Here is a 17126-nt window from a genome sequence, read left to right as displayed (position 1 = left end):
TTACAAGTGCAAAACCATTTTGACTTCATCCTGAAGAAAATATGATATGATACACTGCACCTTAAAGACCCAAACATGGCTCATTTTGTACATTATGTTCAGATTGTAAGGAGTGGACAACTACATACTATCATGCATATCCAACAGGCTTCAACACATCTGGCTGCTGGTCCTGATGACTATATTTTCCTTGATTGTTACTGTCCATAATTCAATATAAAATGGTGTGTGTTAAACACAGTACTGTCCCTGAGAGAAGGCTTTGCAAGCAAGGAGGTGGTCTAGGCAACTTGATTGAAGATGTAATTGTTCTTTTCCCCAGAATGTTCTGATGGACTTGTCAGCAATAGGTTTCTGTGACACTCAGAATACTTGTGTTCTGTGTGGAGAAAAAAATCACAGTGAGACTGGTTCTGTGAGTAAAATTCTTCGGCTACTTTCTCTCCCTTTCTCTCTGGAATCATATTATGATAAAACAATGATATACTGTCTGAAGTTATCAACAACATCATATGCCAGGATATGTAATAAATACACAACTGTATGTTGCACTGGTAACATTATTTGCAAGTAAAATGCTTCTGTGACTTTGTTTCACTAATGACATATTGTCTGAAGAAAAGATATCAACAGCATATTTCTGGATAAATACATGAACACAACAAATACTCCAGTAAACACAGTTGAAGGCACAAGTCACCACAAATATTTTTCAGCCCTCTATTTCTTCACTCTCTATATAGAGGTAGAAGTTTTGAGCGGTTGATCAACTCACTGTCCATGTCTGCAATTTTCATTATCAAGTTAGGTATGAATGGTGCTTGTTTATAGTCAAATTCATCGTCCATCCTTGCCATAATGATACCAGTAAACTTGATAGTTGAAAGCAATTGTACAAAACAGTTACCTTTTTGGAGAAGTTAGCTTGTTCAAGTGCCTCTATTTTTACTCAGTATACAAGTATGAGAAATTTCCTAACAGCAAAGTTGACTGAGATAATCTTTATTTAGACAATTATTGCTGTACATTATATATGACATAGGTTTTTTTTTTATTTGTTATTGGAATTTGAACAAGTTATTGCAAGTTTTAACTTCTGTCATCATATGTCATATCTCCAGAGTGTACATGAATATTCATTTGTAAAGTGTCTTTGCACTTGCAGTAGTGGAACAATTATAGCTCCTTGTTGACATGTGTGTTCAAATAATTGAGTTTTCACTATGGGCATAGGTTTTCATTATAGGCATAAGTTTTCACTATGGGCATAATGTTTTCACTATGGGCATAATCATGTTTTCACTATGGGCATAATGTTTTCACTATGGGCATAAGTTTCTTTTTTTCCTAGCATTGATCGGTATTTTGCTAGTGTTTGTATTTTCTATGTATTGATTTCCATGTCTCATACACTACAATTCTCGCATGCATGTATGTTACTTCCATGGACAAAAAATGTACTATCATCTTTATAACGTTACCTCTGGGTCTGAGGAGATCAAATGCGGGTAAGAAGTGTTGCACGATAGCTACGTGTCATACATATAAAGTTAGATCATAGCCCGTTCAGTTCGACTGTAGTCTTGAAGTTAACAGTTTAGGGACACTAAACAGCAACTACAATTCACTCTGATGTAAATACAGCCACCATCCACGCTTTTATAGCAATTTAGCTTAGAATTACCTCAATCATCGATGATACACGCAATCCGAAAGTCAGCAACGTTGATAATCGCTACCCAGTTCACAGACACAACTATTTGGCAGAAAAATCCGAGTACGTTGTGAAGTCGCCTAACTTTGAGTGAAATCGGTTGATTGTTACTATGATGTGTTCTTTCGACCTAATGCAAAGCCTGAGAATTGAAGTGCCGTGGACTTCTCTACCAGCATGCATAGGTTGCCCTACGAAATTGCCGTCAGCTGTTGCAAGGACGTGCACTGTGACCCTTGCACCTTCACCCCATGTGATCTATCATATCCACACACTGCAGTCATAGCGTTTTAGTTAGCTAGACCTATTTTTTTTTAATTAAAAGCTAAGCAGTTACTTTACCTATATTAACTAATATTCACAACTTATGCTATACTGTCAAACCTAGGGTACCTTTGATTACAAACACGGCTTACTAAACAAACAAAGAAACTTACCGATGCGCTGACTTTCGCCTTTCCGGGTCTCCGTGGTCTGCCGCTGGGCATTTGTCAGGTTGCTCCTAACAGTGAAATAGTCTTTGGAGAAAGTGCCCGTCTGATATTTTTCAGATTTCATCCTTGTATGTCATACTCAATGTATATCGTGTATAGTTATCTACTCCATATAGTCTACTATGATACCAGGTGCATGTATGACATGGAGAAATTAGTCCTTTATTTAGCACTGATCATAATGATTTCACCATAAGATAGTCGCTCAAAGTGTATGGTGGGTGACATATATCAATCAAAGAGCTCGGCAGCTGGACATTACGGGAAGAAGGGAAGAATAACGGACTTGCGGGAGCGCATTTGCCGTGCGTCCGTCTCTCACGGCGTCCCGAGCACAACTGAGCGGACCCGGAAGCGGCGCGCTCTTTTACGCTGTACTATGTTCTATAGAATATATAGTCCAGCTTTCCGTTTAAGGATTGTTAACTTTTTTTAATCAAGCATTTGCTAACTTTTGTCATGTTCATGTAGGGTTAAAGATTGTTAACATTGTGTAGACGAGTGTGTAGGATGTGTATAATAAATACATTAACATTTACAAGATTTGTGTTAAACCGTTCATATTTTGCCATGCTTTCTCCTTTTTACTCTTGCTTCAACCGCAGGAACGAGTTTCTTGACCGTATCTTCCAGAAAGAAAAGGTTAACTTTGCCCTCAAGAATAGATTTCTTGACCCCAGAAGCAATTTCTTTCGGTAAGATGACGAATCTTATCAAAAGAAAATGATTCTGAGTTGAAGAAACCTGTTCTTGAGGGCATAGTTTACTTTTTCTTTCTGGAAGAAACTGTCAAGAAACTCGATCTAGGTTTTCTAGCTTAAAGAATGGTCCAAGAAAGTGGTTTTGTGTTCAAGGAATCTATTCTTGTACACAGATTAGATTTTTTGTTGCAAGAATACTTTAAGAAACTTTATCTAGACTTTCTTGCAACAAGAACCTTTTTAAGCTAAGCCTTTCTACAAGATAAATAATCTGGGCACAAGAAATCTGATCTTTTGGACAGAAGAGTTTTCCAAATACAGGAACATTCAAGAAACTTGTTCTACAATCCTGGGTTACAGAACCTTTATCTTAGTACAAGAAACAATTTCCATATTTTCTGCTTACAAGAAACTTCATCTCAACACAAGATGACTAATCTCAGTTAAAGAAATATAATCTTGTGGACAGAAGGATTTCTGAAACAGGAACATTATGAGTTCTGGGTTTAAGAAATCTTTTCTTGGTTGCACTGGAACTTTTCAAGAAATCAGTTCTAGGATTTCCTACTGTAAGAAATTTAATACTTGGCTTGAAAAATTAATTCTAGATACAAGAAATATGATCTTAAAGACAAATAATTTCCCGCTACATATTTAGAATAGGTAAGAAATGTAGTCTTGAGAAAAGAAAGTTTTGCTGCAATAAGAACCAAAATCTTTGTACAAGAAATCCATCCAAACTGTAAGGAATACAGTCCTGGACAAAGAAATATATTCCTGCTGCAAGAGATTTATTCCTAGTACAAATATAAGCCAAACATTCTAGGTTTAAGAATATGCACCTAGATTTCATATGTTAGAAATAGATTCTTACCACCAGAAAAGTGTTCTAGACATGTTGATCTATCAGCTCTAAGAATAAAATTCTTCGCACAAGAAAACTAGAGTTCAGGGACCTCATACCTCCATGAAATATTTATTGCTTTTTTGTGGATGGTATGTATGTTTATAGTCGGTTGTATTTGAGAGTAATGGTTATATAATATAAATGTTATGGGAAAGTAGTGGCGTATTTATTTAATGACACAGAGGATGTCCATCTGATTAGTAATTATCAAAATGTGACACTTAATTGTGTAATGTGCGTTTAAGAGGTCGACGGCATATGGTAGCGTGGTGTTCCTTAAGCTTGATGTTTGGCATTTAAAATGTCTAAGGTTGTCAGCATTATTGAGGTTCGACTATGTGCCTCAGAGCTGTGTGGTGGGAGGAAGTTGGGAAACTCAGAAAGAAGAAGGGCTGTGGCCAACTTTAGTCAGATGGTGATTTGATTTTCCACCAATATGTCATAACATCAGCTGTTTACACGGTACAAAAACGAGATGCACACTTTCCTCTGACAGCCCTACACCAACTGTAAGATGAATACTTGGCGCCAACCCCGTCTGCTAAAAAACAAGTACCATTGGCTACGAAAGAGACAATAACAACTGTCCCTTATCGTAACAAAATCAGAACATCTGTATCGCCCATAAAACTTCTGACACCCAACGCAGATGAGAGGACCTAATGGCATTTTAATCACCATGTCACTCAAATCAGCAGTACAGTATGTGAGACATCCATACCTGTTAAGCATTATCGTTAAATGTACCTCAACTTCTTACAATTATACTTACGATTCACATCTCCATGATATCCTAAGCAGACATAAATAAAACTAATTATCATATTAAAAAAACTCGGGGTTCCCCAAACAGCTGTTACCTCACCATCTGCTTGGAGCTAAGCCCATTAACAAACACATAAAGCACGATGTCTGTACCAATATATCTCAAATATAGGGGTGATTTCTGATATTATTACATCGATTATAACAACAGATACGGCTCCCAAAATCTCATCGATTCGAGCTTTCATCACACCCCACCAACACAACAAGTACGAAACCAATCCATCCAGCCGTTCTTGAGTAATCATCTACACAGACAGAGACACATAACAGAAAATATAACCTCCATTCCATGACATTTCATGGAGGTAATTAGGGGTTTCTTGAATTTTCTCAAAACAGGGATTCTTGGATACAGAATATTATGCTTGCTGGAAGATAAGTTTTCTCAGTACAAAAAAAAACAAGCAAAACAAGAAAAATGATTTTTTGCAGTGTAGTAAGCGGATGTCTTTACCACAAAGTTTGATACTAGGAGATTCTTCGTTGTCTAATCGAGAAACACCTTTCCATTGTTTGGGAATTGAATTGATTAAAGCATGATACTGTAGTAATACATGTGCATCATTACCAACAATAGCTTTTACATCATCAAAAGATATAAAGTTACCCTGATCATCCACAATATCATTTACATAAAGAATATGTCGTCTAATCCATTTCTTAAAATAAAGCATGTTGCCCTTGTAACTTATACAAGCATTGTTCCATAACAATTGCCAATTTACTTGATTTACCTCAATATCATTGACATTCTGTACAGGTTTCATTTCATACCAAGTAAGTTATGAGTTTACGGTAATAGAGAGGTAAGGGCAACAGTGAATCTTTAGATGACACATGGACTGCCGAGCAGTTATGTCTCAATATACAAAGATCAGGTCCTAACTTCTTAAAATAATACAGTTGTATCTTCTTCCATGTAGGAGTAGGAGTTTCACTACCGGATAACAATTTTTTTATCGATCGTAATAAACAACATTTGTGCATTATTCTTATATCTATCATTTTCAATCCTCCCTTTGAATAGTCTTGAACCATCACATTACGCTTTACTCTATCTCTTTTCCAGATAAATCTGTAAAACATCAAATTAACATCCTTTAAGAAGCTATCCGGTGGTATAAGTGCACCAAAACTGTAAGACAGTTGTGAAGCTACAAGGTTTTTGAGCACTGTTATTTTTCCTATAAGACTAAGGTTGCGTGAAGCCCAAGATAATAAAATGTTTTTCATCTCACAGTATTTTTTGCTCCAATTTACTTCTACTTCAGAGGCACAACATGCAGATGAGAAAACAATCCCTAAACATTTTGCTGTGGTGCACCATTTTAGCCCACTAGCTTGTTCAGAGCAGTGTCTCCAAGGGCCTAGCCACATGGCTACTGTTTTTCCTTTATTCAAAACTAGACCAGAAAAAACGGAAAAATGTCTAATAATATCTAAACTTCTATCAATAGAAATTTTGTCACCAAGTATCAGTTCAGTATCATCTGCATATTGAAAAATTCGAGATTCAACATCGGAGTCGCCAAGCCCAGATAATGTAATACCTTTGATTTCGGAAGACTGGCGGACTTAAAGAGCAAAAAGCTCTGTGGCTAGAATAAACAGAAGAGAAGACAAGGGACATCCTTGACGTACACCTCTTCCCAGGTCAAACCATTCAGAGATATGACCACAATGATTGATACAACTACGGGCATTATTAGTGTATACCTTTACCCACTGAACAAAATCTGAACCGAACTTTTCAAGAACTTTTATAATGAGGTCTTTGGAAATAGTATCAAAGGCTTTGCTGTAATCTAAGAAGAGAATGGCACCTGGAACATTAGAATCTCTAGTAAAGCAAATTATGTCATCTATGGCTCGCATGTTAATCAAAATACTACGTCCCTTGATATATCCAACTTGGTCTGGTCCAACAATGTGAGAAATAACAGTTCTGTAATCTATTTGCTAATATCTTTGCACCTATTTTGTAGTCCGTATTTGTGATTGAGATAGGTCGCCAGTTACACTGCCCGAAAACAAGAATTTCTGGCAATTTTTGGTTTCTTATACTACCGTGGAACTTGACATGTCCGGGTCGTATGAACGAATTTCTAGCCACGGTGTGTCCGGTGCCGAATATCCCCAATCATTGCCGGACATGGCCATGTCCGGTAGTTCGCGGTACCCTCACACTGCGTGTCTTGAGAAGTGGTTCAGTGAATGGGTAGTGTGTATTCAAGTGATAATTGCTCTCAATGTTTTTTTAAAAGAGAATGGTACTGAAAACAGTATAAAAGTATCCATAGAATAAAGAAACGAAAAACTTCTTTCTCTGTATCTTATTTTTTGCATTAACAAACCTTATGATCCTGATAATTTAACATTTTAACGTGTGTATATTCAACTTACGGTACGGTAGAGTGACTTTAGAAATTTCAAAGTTTGCTCATGCTGCATGGATTATAAGATATTACAGTGCAACAAAATATTTGACAGTTGAACATGTCTATTTCGTAACATTCTGTTCCGTTTGCTTGTTTACTGATCGTGCCGGGAAAAGGCGCGTTACTGTTTGTCCTGGTTCTGAACACGCACGTTCCACTTCTGTAAATAATGTCCGATACGGAAGTAGCATCCTACAGTTAATTTGCAAGTTTGTTCAACTTTTGGGATTGAGATACCCATGGATGAAAATCTACACGCTACAGTATTTTGGAAAGAAACAGACGTTAATAAACTGCTATTTCCCCTGAACGCAACAGCCCCCCCCCCCCCAATACACATGCAATGTTTTGTTCTGAATACATGGCGTCGGTACGCGATCGCGACACGCCTGACTTACTTGCTACAAAAATCCCGCCACCCCCCAAAAAAGAAAAATGCATACACATATTGAAACCAAATGTACAGATTGATGTTATGGTACCGTTCTGATTGTTTACCTATCCGGCCAGACACAGGGTGTAGTTAAATGATTATTCTATTTGTTTGAAGGATTTGTGCAAACACAAACAATTTCTATCAAAGCCTATGGATCTTAGTAAAACATAAGAACTTCTGTGATAGGTGTATTTCTGATATATAACGATACACGACAAGCTCATGTTAGTGGACTAGAAAATAAGACATACAAATAGTATGTAATAAAGATTTTCAAGATACATAAAGGAGGTTAAAAGGAGCCTAAGGATGGGTCCCCTTGGTTTATATAAACAAAAAACACACACGCGTGACGCATAGGGTAGATAATTGAATGTGTTCTTTGTTAGGATATGCAGGAAAGTAATACATGTATGTTAATAGAAGCATTGTACGACAAACAAATGTCATTTTTTGTGGCAGGGAAGTTGATAACTATGCACGTCGGGGCCCTTGATTCGTAACGTTTTTATGCTTTGTGATAATGCTAGTTGAACCAAGGAGGTTTATATAGTTCACTATTGTTGTAGGATAGAGTAAACGTTACGTTTATTATCAAAGTGATGTCTGAAACCGTAAACAATTGCAGCTGCACTTTGCCACCTAACCTTGTTTGGCTAACTGTATTGTTTGACTGTCTGCGAATTGCAACCATGTGACAATAAGCTGAATTCTGAGCTTACTTTGTCCGTCTATATGCAAATACGCATAAATCGCAGCCAATTGTATTCCACATAGCAGTTGGGTAGACCAATGAGCAAACGTGTTACGATTTTCAAATCTTTCAATCCCATCTTTCAGTTGGCATTCAGAGATGACCTTGTTTCCGTAAAGTAGTGCTTTCACCCAGCTCCTATCCCGATAGCAAAATGTTTGTATGCACGCCAGACGGCCCCACGGCCAGTGAACAACGAGAGCTTGGAAATACTCTACGTTAAGATCGGACACCATCTTGCTGTGGAATTGTATCCAACTACCAACGCCATGGGACCTAGTTCTGTTTAGAAGGGTGACAACCGGTGCACCGAAGAGCCCAGCTGTTGTTTTGTGTGGTTTGAGTTTCAGCAAGAAAGGTCTTTGTCACTACGTCGAACGCAAGAAGGGCTAGCTGCTGCCGTTTCACGATGGATTGAATACTACTGTTATGTGAAACTTTACAAGCCCGTGTTCCTGACTAGCATCGGTTTGTGTAGAAGACCGCCTGGACAACAGAATTTGTGAGAGCAGGAATGCAGAAATCAAGAGATCTACAGGAGTTTATGTAATCAAATTGGAAGCGGCTATACAGTTAGTTGGGAGACTGCTTATGAAAATAGTGAAGACCCGGATGCTAGTGACCTATGGCAGCAGACCGACATATATTTGAAAGCGAAAAGAGCGACGAAGCCCACCAGGAGCAGTCCAAAATAGTTAAAAATAAAACAAAAAAAAAGTTAACTCACATTTTGAAAGAATAAAGGAAACTTATACAAAGCTACATGGGAAGGGGGGTAATCCTAGGTCGGCAGGTGTGGTAAAACAACACTCTTTTTAATGACAAAGGGTGTAATGAACGCGCTCTAGTCGAGGTAGATAATTAGGTGATAATTGCCCGGTAATTTATGCAAGGAGCATCCGTGCGGTTCGGCACAAGTCTCGGGTGTCCGGGCATATAGAGAAGTCTTACGGCTAAATGCGCGGTCAAGAACGGGTCATAGACACGTACCGGACACGAAATGGTTCGTTTCCGTGCATCCTCGGGTGTGCCAATTGCCCGGACAGGCAGTGTGCCCGGTTCGATACGTACCGTGAATGTCCGAACATTTCGGGTTTCTGGGTGCATGCCCAGGAGTTTCCACCACGTAAACTCGGCTTTTCAAGCAGTGTTAGACAGCTGGTCTCTACTTAAATCTTGGTGTTCACCCCCTTTAAAGAGTAAGGATATAACCCCTTTACTTTGAGTGGAAGAAAGCTGGTTCTTCGTGTAGCCCTCATTTAGTGAGTTCAAAACCATAGATCCTATTCTGCTCCAAAAGACTTTATAAAAGTCAGTAGTAAGGCCATCTAGGCCGGGACTGCAATTTGTCATGTTACGTAGAGCAGATGTACATTCCGTCATAGTAAACAACCCTTCACAAGATTTACTTTGCATGTCAGACAACGTCGGAAAATTTACGTCTGTAATAAAGTCATCAAAGCTTTCTATGTCGAAATCGTCGTTTTTACTGTATAGTTTTCTATAGTAATCAACTTGTTGTTCCAATAATTTATTTTGATCTGTTATTATGTCACCGTCAGGTGTTCTGAGGCTTGTAATAACATTGTGTATGGCACGTGACTTCTCAAGTCGAAGAAAGTAGGCTGTGTTTTTTTCTCCTTCCTCAATCCATTTAACTTTTGAGCGGATTTGTGCACCATGCGCCTCGTGAAGGGCTAATGCTTCAAACTCAGCCTTTGTGTTGTGCACCTGTTGCTGTAAAGTTAAATTCTTTGGATCGGAAGCTAATTGCTTTTCCAGCCGTTCTAATTTTTCCTCAATTATGTTGTGTTTGGATCGTTTTTCAAGAGCCTTTTGTTTCCCGTAACTGATTGAGAAAGTTTTTATCTTACTCTTACAGATGTCCCATATTAACTGTTTATCTTCGATCACAGAGTCACTAAGGCCTTCTTGGATGTTTCCTATGATTTCATTAACACGATCAACAAACACCTTATCTTTTAGAAATGAATTATTGAATTTCCAATATGAAGGTCCTTTGTCAAACTGTGTTACAGACATATCCAATACAACAGCTCTATGATCACTGCAGGGGAAAGAGATTTCACATGCAGTAGTTTTATCAAACAAAAAATCATTTATCAGGAGATAATCTAGTCTCCTGGCTGTAAAAGGGTTTCTCTTAGACCATGTGTAATCCTTGTCTTCACTATGGAAGACTCTCCAGATATCAAGTAGTTCAAAGTTGTCTGTCAAATTATTAAAACATTTAACCTCTGCTTTATCATGCTCTTTCCCTGCTACATTGTCGAGATCACGGTTGAGTACTGTATTGAAATCACCAGCTAACATAAAATATTCACCTTCACAACAATGTTCTTGCAGTTGAGTTAGAACCTGTGTGTAGAACAGTTTCTTACTCACTACATTGTTAGGAGCATATACATTGAAACAAACAAATTTCTCACCATGGTGTATAAATTTCACACCGATTGAACGATCAGAAAGATTTATAAATTCAACATTATTACAGTCAAAATTCTCAGCTATTAATATAATTTGTCCTTTACTGTGTGAGGTGCAAGGATGAGCGTAAAGTTTTCCACCCCACTCTTTTGTCCATGCATCTTTGACATCATTGGTTATATAAGTTTCCTGCAAGCAAACAATATCAATTTGTTTTGTTTTCAAATATTGAAAAACAGTTCGACGGACGGATCTTTTCCGTAGTCCTCTGACATTGATGCTAAGAAAACGTACCATGACAACAAATGTCAATCAGAATTACTAACCAATGTCTTTCTGTCTCTTTTGCTCATCTTTGTGACGTAGCTTGCCGGGCTTGTTGGTTTCTGGTGGGGTGAGAACGTCTTTTCTTTTTGCAGTCGACGTAGTCCGGCGAGATGATCGGAGCCCAGGTCGGTTCTGCTGTGTCCCTCCAGAGTGATCTACCCGCTGTGTCCTAGGTGTACTGGAAGCACCGGAAGTGACGTCCTCTCTGCTCACGGACTCGCGACCTTGGTCGTCGGTACACTCACTTTCTACTTCAGATGTACTTTCAACAGTTTCGCTCACTAGATCAGAGCAAGGATCGAGATCCTTTTCACTCTGATTGTCGTCGGCTTGTGTGGTTGCTTTTCTGCGGGCAGCTTTAAGGTGAACTTCAACTTCTTGTTCGATGTTTCTGTTGGTTTCGGTCGGAGCGTCGCTTTTCTCTGCTCGACACCACTGTACTTGCGGATGTGGCCCTTTTTGCCACAATTGTGACAGGTTACGCGATGTGGGCAATCAGAGAAAGCGTGGTCTTCGGCTTTGCAAGACTTGCAATTCACTCTCTGACCGTCATGAAAAATTGTCACCTCAACATCCATCAGGCTAGTTTCATCGATGGGATCTGGAATGCTGTATGTTGTGTAGCACGGAAAGCTTTCCCGGATCTTAGAAACATAGCAGAACCTGTGGCCGGAGTAGAGATGCTGAAATGGGGATTCAGAGTTTCTGTTCCTTTTCTGATGTCGCATAACAGTGGTAGATCTGTCGGCTTTACTATCTACCCACTGGGCAACTTCATGATCGGGAATGTGGTGGGGGATACCGTGAATGGAAATTCTTATCTGTTTATCTTTGATCCCAGCTCTCTGAAAATCCAGGATGGCATACGATTTGTTGTTGACAACAATGCGGCCGATGCTAATTGCTTTTGCCTTGGCGTCTTCACATGCAAAATTGATCAGCCAGGTGCGCTGCTTCGCCAGGAACTGGGCTCCTAATATATCCTCGGGATTCACTGATCCATCACCAAGTTCACTTATAACAGAGTCATACAGGGCTTCAACGATGTCAAATTCAGATAGCTTAGGCATACCTTTGGCTTCTATGCTCAACCATAAGCTGGTATCCTGTAGTTTGTCAACGTCGTCACTCGCGTCTGCTGCCGCCATTGTAGTATCCGCTGTAAACTCCGTAGGTGAAGCCGGGAAAAGGGGGCTTAAAGTCTCTTTCAAACGAAAGAGAAGTCACAAGAAAGACGTCTGACGTTCTTCAATTACTTAGACACAAAAGTAACACTGGAAAGGGCGACTTAATCGCCTTGAGAACTCCAGAAAACGGAAAATCTGGAGAGCTCGAAAAACCCGCACGTTGCCAGGTGACCTCACCTGACATCACCTTTGCCACTTCTTCTGTGTAAATTATTTTGTCTCTCTGGTCCTGCTAAAAACATAATTATTATCGTAATTGGAACACACCGCGGAATTGCACGGAGAACGGGCGCGTGGTTGGAAGGGGGTGCACTATACCGGCCGAACGAAACACGGCACAATTAACTGCCGCTATGTACCTTTATACATCCTCTGTTGTTCCTTTCTTTCCTGTTAGTAGTTGCACAAAACAAAAATCTGCATGAGCATACAAAAAGTCATGAGAAAATGACAAGACAAGACTGACAAGAATTTTCATTTAATTTTGGTCCGTCACAACCGCTATGACGTAAAACTTTACTGCTGGCCGTAGCATTAAAAATGGCGGGAAAATGGGGGCGTACGTTCAATTTGACCCATTTAGCCGTAGATCCGGGCGATAATGCAACGGTTCCTCACACTTTTACACGAGTTGTAGGTCACCAAAAGAAATTCAAGATTGCTGTTGAATCATGCTCGTCTTGTGCCGTGAGCACATGTGATTATTATCTACAAATCTGGCGATGAACGTGACAGTGTGTTTGTCCCACGACGAGCTCGCCTGCCCCGAAAATGACCTGAAAACTTTTGGCCTTGTTGTCTTCGAATGCATTGTTATCGATGCTTTGTAAATGATGTATTGGACACCTAGATGTCTGAAGTGTGCATACCTCAGAAATAACTATTGTTGCATGTGTAGATCTCTTTAAGTTCCACTATTTTTAATCGACCGGTACAAGGCTTATGATCGGTATTATGCCAATGCATGTTACATTTTGGCAACAATCAAAGGGACCTAGTTACATGTACATAGTAAGGAAATGTTACTGTCTTCTGATATGTTTCCTGTGCAAATACTTAGTTGTAACTAATGGTTTTTAGAAAGACTTCCACCCTAGACATCCACCCTAAAAAATGGTGATTTCTTTCCACTTGGCCTACCTGCTCCCTGTACCATGCCACACTCTGACACTGGTTGGTGACATCAAAGCAGAAGCATGGCTGGCAGCCGTATGGGTTGTTCTCTTGCAGGCTGTAGTAGCCAGCTTTGCAGCGATCACAGAACTGACCCACAACATTGTCCTGCGGACAGTGGGGTAATGAAAGCCAGTTTTGATGTTTGAGACCTTCAAGAGCACTTGTCGTACCTTTAATATCATGCTGACTTGATGATGGATTTTTCATCTAATGTCACCCTGGCGCTCTTCAAATACTTGACAACATACTTATTTCTATGTCAAAAACATGTTATTTAATACTATGTTATGGTTAATGCAGAGAAACAGCACACAGATAAGAAATGAAAATATCTTTGCCAAGGCTATTCTCCAAATTAATCAAGTACTTAAGTTGTGTGTTTGCACAACAGAGAAAACTGTGTAAAGGAAGTTGTCTTGGCAATGGGGGCTGACCTTGCAGATGCATGGGCCAACACAGACGTCTTCATTCACACTGCCAGCGACACTACAGCCACATGGTTCACAGTTGGGATAACCCTTGTAACCTCGGGCACAGCGGTCGCACCTTGGTCTGCCAAAGCCAGGCCTGCAGTAACACTGGCCTGGCTCCTAAAGTACAAAAAAACATGCCATCAGAACAACATTGGCTGTACTCATTTTCTTCTACTTTGGTCAAATCATCATTACATTGTATGTACAGTGGAAACCAGCTATTTGCAATACGCTTTATCGCAAAAATCGGTTAGTTGCAAAGAATTCTGAAATCCAAAACCATTTCCCATTGGCGCCATTGTATACAGCACAAATCGGCTAATCGGGAAAAAAAATCAAGTTACAACGCATAATAACCCCGAAATATGCCAAACAAATCACCAGAATCAGCAGGAATGAACCAAAATTTTCCCGTATAAAGACATCAGATCGCCAAAAGTATGGAAACTGTCTGTTTTGAGTCCCAAAAGGGCGCGATGTCTATTCAATTTACGTCGCTAGCGCGCGGCCTGGCGGATACCGCAGGGAATCATGGGATACTACACATGACGCTGCGTCCGCCATCTTTGTTTTCGTGATGGAAATGTTTTGAAAATGACGCTGTCGGCTGTTGCAAAATTTCAGTGTAATCTGTGGACATCGTAACTGGAAAATTTGTAGATATGAAGATTAACAGTTTATTTATGCGCTAGTCATGAGTATCTTTGCGTAGTACATAAAGTTTGTCTGAAAACCAAGAGCGTTTTCGTCCTACAACGTAGCGATGTTTTTCGTCTGTGTATCACATGTCGACAAATCTTACGTAGTAAGCGCTTACGCACGCGTGCACTGTACCTTTGATCAGTTCTCTTGTCAAAACACTTGTTCATTTGGCAAATTTAGAATACGTTTGCATATGTACCTCGTTTTTTTTCGGTAGCTTAACGTGTTTTAGCAGTGTCAATTTCTTTGTTTTCTTCAAGCCGATACTAACGTTATAGACGAGATTCGTTCTTCGACACTAAAATGTCATAACAATATCACCGATAAAAGATAAATTTGCCACCGAAAGTGGCTAATAATTATATATTTATAGAGTTTAATTAAATTATGGACATGATTATTTGTGGTAGAAATGATCGTGTTTGTATTCTTTGTGTCAATGCGTGCGATGCGTTTACCGATGCCCCCCTCCTCCATCCCCACTCGGGTCATTTCGAGCAATCTTTTAATCAGGAACGCCGGTTAGTCGGGAAAATTCAGCTGTCAAATGGCCTTCCCTAATAAGCGGCTTCCACTGTACATGTACAATCACAATCGTTATGATTACTTTCAAACGCACCTTAAAGACCATTTTTTGTTCCACGTCAACCGGTAACTACTAAAATTAATATTCTTTATGATAGAACTTTGTTGGGCATGATTAGTATTTTTTTATTTTATAGGAAGAGGGCTTTGTACAAGTCATTCTAGCTTCTTGTCTCCTACAGTACTTCATTTTTTACATATTTCATTACTTCATTATATTCGCCAGCGAATATTATGAGATATGAGATTGCTTACTTGGGTCTGTATGTAGGTCAACAGCATATAAGTCGAGAAATTGTGGATGGAACTTTTTGATTTTTTGTAGGTGTGTAGCGGTTGTCGAAAGGCATGCCTAGTTTGAAAATGGTTTACCTGGCGTTTTCCTACGGTACAGCAGCGAGCTTTGTATTTTTTCGAGGTTTGTTTCGAGAAGCATAACTCAAAATGCAGCTGGGCGATTTCTACGATATTTGGCAGGTGTGTAGCGGTTGTGTAAAGGATTGTCATGTGCGAGAATGGTTTAGCTAGCTTTTACCTATGGTGCTGTATCGGGATTTGTATGTAATTGCGTTTGTCTGTTAACACGATAACTCGAGATGTTCTACATGGATGCTAATGATATTTTGTTGATAGGTAGGGGACACAGAAAGGAAGGTCAAGTTCGATAATGGGCCTCCTGGCGACTTGTTTTGGTACTGCAAGTGAGCGTCAAAGCTTGCGCCTAAATTTTCCAGAAGTGCCATGTTCATGATTTTTAAGTGGTGGATAGCTGTTGGGACTAGGAGTGAATGGTGTAATTTTGGGCCCCCTAGCAGCTTGTTTGGAACTGCAGTGGGTCTTATAGTTCGTAACTTTTAAGAAGGATAACTTCAGAGGGGATTGATGGATATTCTTTGCTCTTGGTAGGTAGGTACTTAGGGTGATTATCAACATAATGAGATGCTAATTATGTAAACCGCGATCTACTTAATATAATTACTTTAACTTATACTGGAGAAGAATATCCCTTACAAAAGTGTCACCCTAGCCTGATCTCCTTCCCCTAAAAGGGCCAGTCACAGCAAATTAACCCCCTGCCCTCAGCCTCCTGGCCTCAGCAGGGAGATGACCCCTCAACTCAAAGACAAATCAAAGGTGGAGCAGAACTAATCGCCATGGCAGACCGTGGCAGGGATGTCAGTTCCCAGTAATTGGAGATGCCTTGAATTTACAAGTTTGGATCTTTGGTAACCTAAATGCTGTTCATAGAATTTAGTTTTGAATAGCTAATGGTGAGCATGACATAACTTTGAGACAATCAAATGTAAGGAACTTATTCCTATGTACTAAATAGAGGATTGCTTCTGTTACCAATCTAATCAGAGATGTGATTAACAGATTAGCCTGATGATGCACATGTCATTGACCTGTTAATTGTTTGCAGTGGAGAGAAGCATGAACAAGTGTCTTTAGGCTCCGAGGTTTATATTCAAACCAAGTAAGCTCATTAGAAGTCTTTCTGCTTGGAGCAAAATATATTTCTGGTGACATTATAATATGAGCCAGTGGTCAAGTGGCATTTTCAGTCAAGGCTGGGAAGATTAGCAGTGTTAATAGGCAATCAAACAGTCCTTCATTCTGATCATTATTATCCATGCTATGATATTGGTAGCACATTTGTTGTAAGTAGCTTAAAGAGCATGACGCTAGTACTTTTTTTAGAGTCCAAATACCCAGGTCTAACAGTCAGTCAGTCAATTAGTCGACACCGGACATCAACTCGGGAAGCTTGCTGGACCCTTATAACAGTGATCCATTCATTATACTCCAAAAAGGCTCTGAGTATCTAGAGATTATTTTGTTTGCGCATAGAGAAATGTCTCGGTACCAGAGTGATGCATGCTAGTTCTAAGAGCTTGGCCAAGTTTTATAGCAGATGAGAGGAGTACACAGAGAAATATCTGACCATTTATTACT

At 39.5% G+C, this 17126-nt stretch overlaps 1 protein-coding gene across 1 annotated transcript in view; it reads right to left on the bottom strand.

Moving 5' to 3' along the window:
* The window catches only part of LOC118408556 (laminin subunit alpha-2-like), a 108638-nt gene that overhangs the window by 81149 nt on the left and 10363 nt on the right, over positions 1 to 17126 (bottom strand). The window contains exons 11-12 of the mRNA XM_035809368.1: positions 13845 to 14000; positions 13375 to 13515 (exon numbers count right to left, since the gene is read on the bottom strand). Of these exons, the coding sequence (XP_035665261.1) occupies positions 13375 to 13515; positions 13845 to 14000 (297 nt within the window). The remainder of the gene's footprint in view (positions 1 to 13374; positions 13516 to 13844; positions 14001 to 17126) is intronic.

The sequence above is a fragment of the Branchiostoma floridae genome, chromosome 2 (genome assembly GCF_000003815.2).
Source record: "Branchiostoma floridae strain S238N-H82 chromosome 2, Bfl_VNyyK, whole genome shotgun sequence".
Classification (NCBI taxonomy): domain Eukaryota; kingdom Metazoa; phylum Chordata; class Leptocardii; order Amphioxiformes; family Branchiostomatidae; genus Branchiostoma; species Branchiostoma floridae.
This window is presented reverse-complemented; position numbering and strand designations above follow the sequence as displayed.